The 11,625-nt window shown below is 33.4% G+C and overlaps 1 protein-coding gene across 1 annotated transcript in view; it reads left to right on the top strand.

The window, feature by feature from the left end:
* DIAPH2 (diaphanous related formin 2) overlaps positions 1–3,565 on the top strand; it is a 2,325,141-nt gene extending 2,321,576 nt beyond the window's left edge. The window contains 1 exon segment of the mRNA XM_053699395.1: positions 3,291–3,565. Coding sequence (XP_053555370.1) covers positions 3,291–3,355 — 65 coding nt within the window. The 3' untranslated portion in view covers positions 3,356–3,565.
* The last annotated feature ends 8,060 nt before the right edge of the window (positions 3,566–11,625 follow it).

Raw genomic sequence — 11,625 nt, forward strand, 5'->3', positions numbered from 1 at the left:
TTGGGCATTCCTGCTATTAGCATATATAGTTGTGGTGAAGTGCCTAGTATATGATAACTTGCACATCAAAAAAGAAACATTATCAACACGAAAAAACTAATATCACAACACATGGCCAAGCATGCAGAGCTCATAAAGACTCTTTATTCCCTGTCAAATATCTTTTCTTATGGTCATCTCGCTATTTCAATGATGAGGTTGTATCATTTTTTCACATTTGTTTTGTTTCTTTTACTTGTCAGAGGGAACTGTTTTATAGTGGGGTTTTTTTTTCATTTTTGTTTGTTCTGTAATGTTTGAATGTAGTTTTTGTGATGTCTTTCCCAGTGAATCTCATTCTATGCACCAAGAAGTGGATGAGATAGATGTGGCTCTGTTTGATTATACTGGAGAGTAACTCACAGATTTGACCAGGGAAAGGTTCAAAACCTTATAATTTCAAGTTACAATGTAGCAGAAACTTTTTTTCTGAGAGATATCAGTTTCACAAACAGGTTTTATTGAATCTAGGCCAAAGACACAACATAAACAGACATAATACAAAAAATATCTGTATAAGGGTCATGAAATCTAGGGCGTGGGAATAGATACATGTTTAACTGGTCTTCTACTTCCTTAAATGACATAAATGTATGTGTCTTAACTACGGAAGAGTTTTGTATCCCTTTCACAGGGACCCAAGGTTTCTTAAATGGTACATTAAAGGGACACTGAACCCAAATTTCTTCTTTCGTGATTCAGATAGAGCATGAGATTTTAAGCAACTTTCTAATTTACTCCTATTATCAAATTGTCTTCATTCTCTTGGTATCTTTATTTTAAATACAAGAATGTAAGTTAAAGGGACACTGAACCCAAATTTGTTCTTTCATGAGTCAGATAGAGCATGCAATTTTTAGCAACTTTCTAATTTACTTCTATTATCAATTTTTCTTCGTTCACTTGCTTTTTTTATTTAAAAAAGAAAGCATCTATGCTAAGGAGCCAGCAAATTTTTGGTTCAGAATCATGGGCAGTACTTGTTTATTGGTACTGTCCAATCAGCAAGGACAACCCAGGTTGAACACCAAAAATGGGCCGGCATCTAAACTTACATTCTTGCTTTTCAAATATACATACAAAGAGAATGAAGAAAATTTGATATTAGGAGTAAATTAGAAAGTTGCTTTTTTTTAATAGAAGTAAATTGGAAACTTTTAAAAAAAATTGTATTATCTATCTGAATAATGAAATGTTGGGTTTCATGTCCCTTTAAATTCAATTGTGCTTAAGCAATTACTTTCAATTCAAAATACGTGCGCATGCAAAGAGCCATGATAAACCTTTTATCGCATGCGCGCAACAGTGAGCACACCACAACTGTAATCTAGCCCATTATGGGGAATTACATTTTCGGCTTAATGACATTTTAAGTACAGCACATATCATATAGTTATAGGGAAATACCTGGCTGTAATTCCACACTACTCATCTACTACTCATCTACAATTATCCATTTGCAACACACACATAATCCTCATCAATGTGACTCTTCGTGCAAGTAACAGCTGAACATGGGGCAGGAAGTTTGCCGTTCTTTTAACTGTTTCTGAGACTGTGTGTAAGTAAATTGTCTGTCACTTGGGCAGTCCTAAGCACATAAGTTTCTCTAAAGCATTACTAACTAGGTCAGTGTATACATGTTTTTTTTTTTTTCAAATTGTGTTCACTGGTCACATTTGTAGGAAGAAAATGTCATTTGTGACCTCTCATTTGAAAAGGTCAAATACCCCGATCCTGACATCCTAATTATTCTGCAGGTTTTAGGCTTTTCCTGATTTTGTTGCTTTGTCCCGTTGTCCATCCTTTCTCACACATATATCCAATGTAATGGAGCTTATAAAGTTATCACTGGTGACAGGGTTCATTTCTATACAAGAAGCCATTCAAAGTAGAGTACACATAAGTCCTGTCATATCCATATCAAACACACCCACCTCTCAGGTAACAGCTATTTAAAGCAAATTAATAACTGTTAGTGACATTATATGGTATAGCAGCACTACAGAATGTTGCAGCGCTATACAAATAAATGATAACAGTAATGTATAAGCCATTTATTATAAGCCAGACCAGACTGATTTAGATGTTCGACAAGGAATTGGCAGGACCATGTGATAGAGCTCCTAAGAAGTGGCAGTGAAGGTTCATTTGTACAAGTATTTGTTGTATTGCCGCATAGGCATCCCTGTGCCCCTACACACAGATATAGAGGGGTGGAAATTTTCATTAGTCCTGGAAGACTAACATTTTAACTTTTTCCTAACATTGAGGGAATGTCTTATTTTCCCTTTGTACTATTAACTTTTTTTTCTCAACTAGTAAACTATTCACCCCTGATTGTATATGTTTGTGTGTGTGTGGGTGTGTATATGTATGTGTATATATATATATATATATATATATATATATATATATATATATATATAATCTGGATAAGGATAAGCACTCACTGGATTTAAATACAACAACTATTTTATTCGGCAGTGACGTTTCGGGGCATTCACCCCTTCCTCATAGTCTGAGGAAGGGGTGAATGCCCCGAAACGTCACTGCCGAATAAAACAGTTGTTGTATTTAAATCCAGTGAGTGCTTATCCTTATCCAGATTGAATATCCTGTTAAGCACCCTGGTCTGTGTTTGGGTTGGCGAGTGAGAGTGCACTTATTTAGAGTATATATATATATATATATACACATATGCAACAGATGAAACTGAAAGGGTATAAAAGCCTATCATGCACACACAAAAGGGTGTCTAAAAAAAACAACCAGCAAAAGTTACAAGGTTCTGAATAACAACAAGGTTTCATTGTTTTCATGCTATATAAGAACATGAAGAACCTTACATTCGTCTTGATTCTATATCGTTGCACCACCTTCTGTGTTCACACTTTGAAAGCTAATTGAAGTGTCTTCTAACAAAGTTACACAGATTCCTTACAGAATGACAACTTTGCCTCGCATTTGTTTTGTATTCTGCTATTGCCAAGGGAACTGTGTTAGCACATTATCCCACTGCTTTTATCACCCTTGCTTCTCTGATCAGGAAACTAATTTAATTCTGATTGCAGAACTCTTGAACCTATCCTGCCAGCTGCAGAGTTACACCAAGCTCTGATCTGAGCTCTTTGTTACCTGTTTACATATTCATCTCAAATGATTTTACAGACTGTTTGAAGAACTGTTGACAAAGAAATATATGTGTTCCCAGTCTCCTAACGCAGTTCTGTTTTCTCTCAATATTGCAGATAATCGTCAAGTTGCTTTGGAAAGGTCTCGCTCTCGGCATCATGGGAAAATGGTAGCTGTATGATTTTTAAAATGCCCAAAAGGAATTTGGCGACTTATTCTTCCATGAAGTTACAGGAACATCACAGAGCGTGCAGAAAGTGGAAGAAATGTCATCTTAATTTAAAAAAAGACAGATAAATGAAAACTTCCAAATATTTAAGAGAGTATTGTTTTGCCTTGTGTTGCCTAACTACTAAAAACATATAAGTATATATATATATATATATATATATATATATATATATATATATATATATATATATATATATATATATATATAGTCATGAACAGTAAACAGTATTAGATATAAGTTTGGTACAATGTGTTTGCAATTTGAATTTGTCACTAAATTGTGACAGATGTGATACTTTGAAACTGTCTTAAGAATATAATGCAGAATTAATATAATAGAGGTTTACTAGCAAAATTCTAATTATGAAGCACTCTAGTTAGTAATGTTTTTTGGTAAAATGTTTGTAAGTTACTGTTATACACAACACTGCACATGTGAGATATCTTTGTGTTTATTTTCTTTTTTGCTCACCGCACAGTGTAACGTATGGTATTCTAAGGTTAGTATATTATAAAGTAGGTGTATACATGAAGTTTGTTACTGTTTAAGCCACAATTTATATATTGCAATTTATTGGTAAGCTATTAGGTACATCTGAAAATGATATATGTTTGATTTTTGAAAGTACAAAATGCATTCAAGTAAGTAATCACAACCTGTGGCAAATCAGTTTATACTGTACATTATTTACAAATTCTGTTGTAATCACCATAATTCTAAAAATCAGAAAGCCAAAGCTAATCTAGTAATATAGCAAGTGAATAAATTGATTTAAATAGGATTTTTATAATTCTACACTAATGTATTTTTCAAAGATATTTTTAAAGACTTATTACTTAGCCTTGTCTGTTTATGAGAGATTTTAGATAAAAAAAAAAACAATTTTTATTGACTATATATTCTAATAAAATACATTATTTGATAATTTATCCTCCTTGTAATGCATATAGCCTCACCTTTTTCCATTTATTTGGCTACTTTAAACAAAATTGCTTTATTTGGATAGAATTGTTCTCTTATTTTACGGGTAAAAGATCTTTATGGGAGGTGAGGAGAAGCTTAATTACCTTTTGCAAGCAGATTCCTCTTGTGGCCTTTAGTATAGTTAACTGAGTCTGGTGCTATTAAACAGTGCTTGTTTCTAAAGCCTTGATCTGCTCTTTATTTCAAAGTAGTTTACAGATACACTGAGTCACTCAGACATTGTTATCAGTAGTATGAACACAGAAGGAAATTCCAGTAGAAAATATGGCTAGTCTTGAACTTGTTAAAGGGACAGTAAAGAGCAAAAATATACTTTTAGGATTCAGACAGAGCATGCAATTTTAAATAACTTTCCAATTTATGTCTGTTATCAAATGGGCTTTGTTCTCTTGCTATACCCTGTTGAAAAGCATACCTTGGTAAGCTCAGGCACAAAAATGCATTACTGGGGAGCTAGCAGGTGATTGGTGGTTGTACAGATATGACTCTCGTCATTGGTTTACCTGATGTGTTTGGGCTAGCTCCCAGTAGTGCATGCTCCAAAACCTTCCTAGATTTTACATTTCAACAAAGGATACCAAGAGAACAAAGTAAATTTGATCAAAGTAGTAAAATGGAAAGTTGATTAAAAGTAGGCATAGGCATTCAGCAGCTTCGTTAGATGCCAAATGCGGAAGTAGGTGACCACTCGTAGACTTTGACTATTTTTGGTGCTGGATTGATTCTTGTGAACAATCACCACACTGAGATCTGGACAAATCCAGATCTTAGTGTGGTGATCGTTCACAAGCATAAATCCAAGACTAAAAAAGACAATGAGCAGCCTCTTATTTCCACATACTGCAGCTAACAAAGCTGCCGAATGCTTATGCCTAATTAAAATTTCATTACTCTCTCTCACTGGTTTTCAAACCTGTCCTCAGGGTCCCTGACAGGCCAGATTTTCAGGATTACCTTGGATGAAAGCAGGTTAATAACAATGTTTACTAATCAGATGATTATTTCACCTGTGCTATAGTTCAGGTTCAAAATCTGGCCTGTCAGGGAGGCCGGAGGACAGGTTTGAAAACAAGTGTTTTATCTGAATCATGAAGGTTGATTTTTACTTTATTAACCCTGTAATAAGAACAAACAAAACAAAAAAACAACAGTCCTTACTTTATTGTGATAAAACTTCATATGCTAATGTGTGGTACATTGTTTTATATATATTTTTATTATTGAGGACCAAAACAATCCACTCTTTTGCTGCTTGGGGAGGGGGTGTTCACTTTTTAGACCAGCTAGGTGTACGTTAGACGTAAATCTAAGATAGTCAGTGTTTCACAAAAGTTTACTGTGTTGTAAATGTTTTATTCTGGTCAAAGTGTTTGAACTTCTACATTGGCACATCTCACCTTCCTTGCTGCTTTCACAAATTCACAAAACACAGCTATATGTGATTAAATTGGTCACTCTACTCACACAATTATTGGCGCAACAAACTGTTTAGCTACACTGAAATGTGCATCTTAAAGTATTTCAAAACAACACCACCTCACTGCAAATAAAATCAAACACAAATTAAACCTCATTATTATTTTACAGTACTCACTAAAAAAGAAAATGCTAAGGTGCTGCCATTATGAGAGGACAGAATTTGAGACTGTTTAAATTGCTCTCAATGGAAAATGTCGTAAAGGGGCATTCTAAAGCCAAAGTACATTTTCTTTTTCCTTAGCACATGTATTTTTATTTTTTTTGCATTATTGATCCCAGCTTACTATGCCTGTGTTTCATATTGATTCATCAAAACCACCAACCATAATGGAAATGTCAATACCAAAACTGGTCTTTGTGTATTTAGATTAGATAAACAGGTCTGCTCTTCTTGCAGTTTCCACCATTTTGAATGGGCATGTTCTTGAGAACAATGGGTGGTAGTTTCAATTGACAACATCTAAGCTATTTCAGATATATGAATAAAGCAAAATCAGCAATTTCCGTACATGTAAAACCCTGATGATTATATAATAAGTCACAGGAAACATATTAAGGGGTAACAAATTGAATAGTACACCATCCCTATAACCCCCTGTAATAAAGCTGGAAGTAATGCCATTCTCAATAAAATCCTTAACTTTTAAAGAAAAAACAGCAGCATACATCTCTCTGTTTTTTTTTCTTCTCTTTCCACCTGGTCCCAGAAATGCATCTTGTACAGCTCATGTCACAATGTCCTCCTGCCCTTCTCCAAAATGACTTTATGTAGATATCTACTGAAGGATTTTTATTCACATAAACACTTTGGTATATAAGGTGAATGTAAATGTGCATTTTCCCTTAAAAAATGCTTTTATATGCTGAAAAATTAAAGGGCCTTTATACCAAAATGTTAAAACACTTGAATGTAATGCAGCATAGCTGTAAAAAGCTGACTAGAAAATATTACCTGAACATCTCTATGTAAAAAAGAAAGATATTTGACCTCAAAAATTCCTCAGTAGCCACATCCCATTGTAAAGGACTTCTAAGCAGCAAATCAGTATGTCAGTCCCGGGACAGTCGAAGGATTGAGCCTCGTGCACTTTCATGTTATTTCCCTATTCAGTTTAGGGAAGTTGACTAGGAAATCTCATGAGATCACAGTAAAAGAGTTCATGACCTAAGCACTGCTGATACAGATTGGCTGCAGTTCATTTCTTAATTTTTGTTTTTACCTGCAGCTGAGCAGCAGCTGAGTATAACTTTTTACACAGAACTTACTCTGCTGAGCTGAGGAGATTGTGAGGTAAAATATCTTCCTTTTTTACATAGAGATGCTCAGGTGATATTTTCCTGTCAGCTTTTTACAGTTATAATGCATCAGTTTTAAGTGATTTAGCATATGAGTATTATGTCCCTTTAAGCAATTTTCCTAGAAGAAAAACTTTAATTACATGTTTAGCCCATTACTAAGTTCCTTTAAATATAACTCAACTTAGCATTAAAAATTTAGATTAAACAATGCCTTAGAAAATGTTGATGGAAAACTCTTTGCATTTTAATATGTAAGTGATGTAATATCTTGCTCAGTTAAATAAAGAACTGTAAGTACAAACAAGTGCAAAACAAAACTTTATTGACTAAAAACACTTTGGCCATTCAGTTGTCTTTAGAACAACATGGAAATAAATAATTATTTGATAACACCGAATATGCTTTGTAGATTTAGGATTAAGGACATAAACATTGTTATGTTATTTGGATTATGTGGGGTGACCAAAAACTCACATTTATAAAAAAGTAAACTACTGCGGGTCCGATTACTAAAAAAAAAAAAATGCTGGCATTGTGAGATAAGCAGCTCTCAAGCTACTAAAATGTAGCCTTATAAAATGAATACTGATGAGATTTCTGTGATAATATCGCCAGACTAGATGCATGTTATATAGCTGATTTAGCATTTATTCTAAGCCAAGTAAAAAAAAAAAATGTCCTAACCATTTCTATAAAGCGGTGTAAGGATTTCATAATACATCATAGAAAAAAATCACAATAGATGATAGGAGGTATAAAAGCCTTTCTGAAAAATACTGGTATGCATTTTACTGCAGTTTGCCTCATCCTTGATGCATACAGGAAGTATTATAAGGAAATTATAAGCTTCATGTGCCCCAACCTAACAAACCAGTGACACAGAGTTCATGGAAATGACCAGCAGCCACCTCATCCCACCGTCATCAACTATCACCTTATATACCACCCCAACTCTTAATAAATGACTCATGTTATCCCACAAAGTGTAGACACAACATGCATATTTACATTTAATAGTAAAAACTGAAAACTTAATGAATGACCAAAACAATTTTCAAAACAAGATTCAGATTTTATTTTGCTAAACAGAGAGGTATTTGACCCACAATATAACCCCAAACCATAGATTGACACATCCTTGTCCATCTGATTCTGGAATCTCACGTAGGAAGCTTCACGTTTCCAAAATATGGGTTTCCTAAGCAGAATGTTGCTTTTTGTTTGGTTATCAAACTTCTGACGGTGGACAGGGGTTTATTTAATTTTTTCATCCTCAAGTGCTACCCCTCCACCAATCCGCTTACTCCAGACCAAAAGCCCCTCCTCTTATGTACCTTTAAGTGAAGAGCTACTTAGCATGTTGCAATTCCTACTTTAATAAAAAAAGATCTGTATATGTGGATCATCTAAAGCATAAGGATACTATAAATAAAGTTAATACTATAAACAATTCTGTATACGCCTCAATACGTTGTTTAGAGTAAAGCATGTGTGTCTTCTACATCAGTGACATTGGAAACATTGTTCAACAGTGAATGAAACTAAATACAAAAATATAAGCCACAGCGCTGAGATAAACAGAGAATGAAACCTAGGATTTTATGATAAATTTAAATAATGCTTCTGTGGTTTGGTCATCTTTAAATATATATATATATATATATATATATATACATACATACATACACACACACATATATATATATATATATATATATATATATATATATATATATATACACACATATATACAGTATATACAGTATATATATATATATTCATATATATATACATATATACATACATATAACACATTGAACGTCTTCTCTGTCGTTAATTTTTTTTTTGCCTGGCTATTTACAAAAAACAAATATCATAGTGCATGATTTATAAAAAAAAATAAAGACACATTTACACTATAAATTGAGCAGAGGTGAGAGGGTATGCATTGCATTTTTTCCAATGGTGTGGGTGATACAGCTTTTCATTGGTTGCACCATCTGATGACATAGAGCTTTTAAAAAGAAAAAAAAAAGTATTTTTGGGAAAGTCGGCCTGATTAAATGGAAAACACTGAATTAAGGTAGTATTAAAAAACACCTAAATATGATCTTAGTAATGGACTAAGCTGCACTATTAACAGCAGTAAGTTAGGGTAATTCATTTTATGATTGCAGCCTCTTTATAATAACATAATGGTCAAAACTGGAAAATGTATTTGAAAGCATTATAGTTTTTGACAGTAATTTTTGCAATATATTTCAATGACAAAATGCTTCTATTAAATGCTATCAATTCTGCATTAGCATATACATATAAGCTGCCTGTGCACCAGCATTCGAATACAGCACATGGTCCAAAATCCTATGGTAGCTTGTATTGTGGCCGCCACAACTTAAAGGGACAGTATACACTAATTTCATATAACTGCATGTAATAGACACTACTATAAAGAATAAGATGCACAGATACTGATATAAAAATCCAGTATAAAACTGTTTAAATTACTTAGATGCTCTCAGTTTAGCTCTGTTGAAAAGGTAGCTGTAAAGCCCACTGCAAGTGGGGAATAAGACCCCCCCTCCCCTTTCTTTTTCATACGAAAAGACCCTTTACACAATTTAACAGGAGCAAGCTGGATAAGGTAGCTGACGGTATTCTCCTAAAACTTTGGGGCTTGGTTAGGAGTCTGAAAATCAGAGCAATATTATTTAAAAATAAGCAAAACTATACATTTAAAAAAACCAAAAAACTTTATGGGCTATATAAATAGATTATCTTCAAAACATTTATGCAAAGAAAAAATGAGTGTATAATGTCCCTTTAATTTGGGTCATACAAGCCACTCCTGACTCTCAGGTTTTGTGTGTTTGAAATGTTGTTCTCTCATAGCATATGTGCATATGCCAAAGAAGCCATTGTTTTACTAGAACCATTATTTCAAATGCACATTACAATTTTGACCTTCGCGTCCCTTTAACAAAAGAGAGCCTTTTAAATGCATGGTTCAAAGAACCACTTTTCGATGTCATTTTAAAGAGTAATCATGTTAAATAGATTAGCTCATATGCAATCTTCCAATTACAGATCCTGTGCGTTACCTTTTATAAATAGGAATTAGAGTACATAAGCCTCTCTTGGGGCACTACATTTCATTGCCATTTCATTCTCTGCTAAATAATATATAAGATGAGTTATCCAAATGCTGAATCTTAGGAATGGTGTTTTTAGACAGAAAGGATGGTTATTAATTAATTAGTCACCTTGCAACTGAAAATGAATATATTCGTTTAACCACAAAAGGTTTATTTAATCTAACATCAATAAATAATATCAAATATATTGTGTGTTTTTCATATTTAGGAATAATTTATCACAATATATTGCAGCAATTTATTATTTTTTTAAAGCCCTGCATGAATTTTGATTTATTCTTCATTATTTATGGTGCTTCAATTCCAAACTAATTGCAGTGCTTTTCTATTTCTGAAGGAGGTTTTATATGTATATATTCACATAGAATGTTTTTGTGTTGCCAAACAAGAAATTGTGCCAACATCAAAAAGCAAGCACTGAGCTGGCCTGCGTCTATGCAAGTGCTCTGCCAGTTGGCATTGAATGTACTCACACAATTACTTTTTCATGCACCAGTTTCACAATGCAATGTAATTGCCATTATGAGTTTTAAAATAAGTGTTAAGATGTTACCCTACTGGAATTGGTACCACATGAGTAAAATGTACACACTTTCCAAAAATTCCATAGGATTCAAAATTTCACCTCTGTCAGTCTTAAAGGGACACTATGCTTAAAAATGTTGTATTACCCATGTTAAAGAGCAGCTTTAAAATGTGTTGACATATTTCTGCCTAAAAAATCTGAAGTAAAAGCAACTTAAATTTATACTTATACAACAGTATCAGCAATGCACTTCCTGATAATTTCCTCAATTATATAGGTGGTTCCATCTAATGTTTAAAGGGACATTAAACACTAAATACATGCTAGATAGAATGATGCATTCAAAGAAAAGATTAGTCCATGACTAACATGTAGATGCATTTTTTAAAGTTTCATTAGTTGTTTAAAAAGTGATAAAATAAGTGTAAAGTTTTAGTGTCTATAAAACACCTCGAGCTGCCATGTTGTAACTTGTGTTACCTTCTCTGCTGTGGCCAATTAGGGTCAGTTATAAATAGGTCACTAGAGTGTGCAGCCAATGGTTGTTCTGGATTTAACAGTGTTCTGCACGTCCATTTCTAACAGGAACTGAAAAGCTCACAATTTCAGAATGGAATTACAGGCAAAGAGGACAAAATACATAATGAAAGTATATTGCAGAGTTGTTTTATTATATACAATTTATCATTTTATATTACCATCTCAAAGTGTTTAATGTCCCTTTAAGTAACCTATCAACCAATGAGCAGATACAAGAAGTATCTATGAGTTAATTA

This window comes from Bombina bombina, chromosome 1 (assembly GCF_027579735.1).
Source record: "Bombina bombina isolate aBomBom1 chromosome 1, aBomBom1.pri, whole genome shotgun sequence".
Lineage (NCBI taxonomy): Eukaryota > Metazoa > Chordata > Amphibia > Anura > Bombinatoridae > Bombina > Bombina bombina.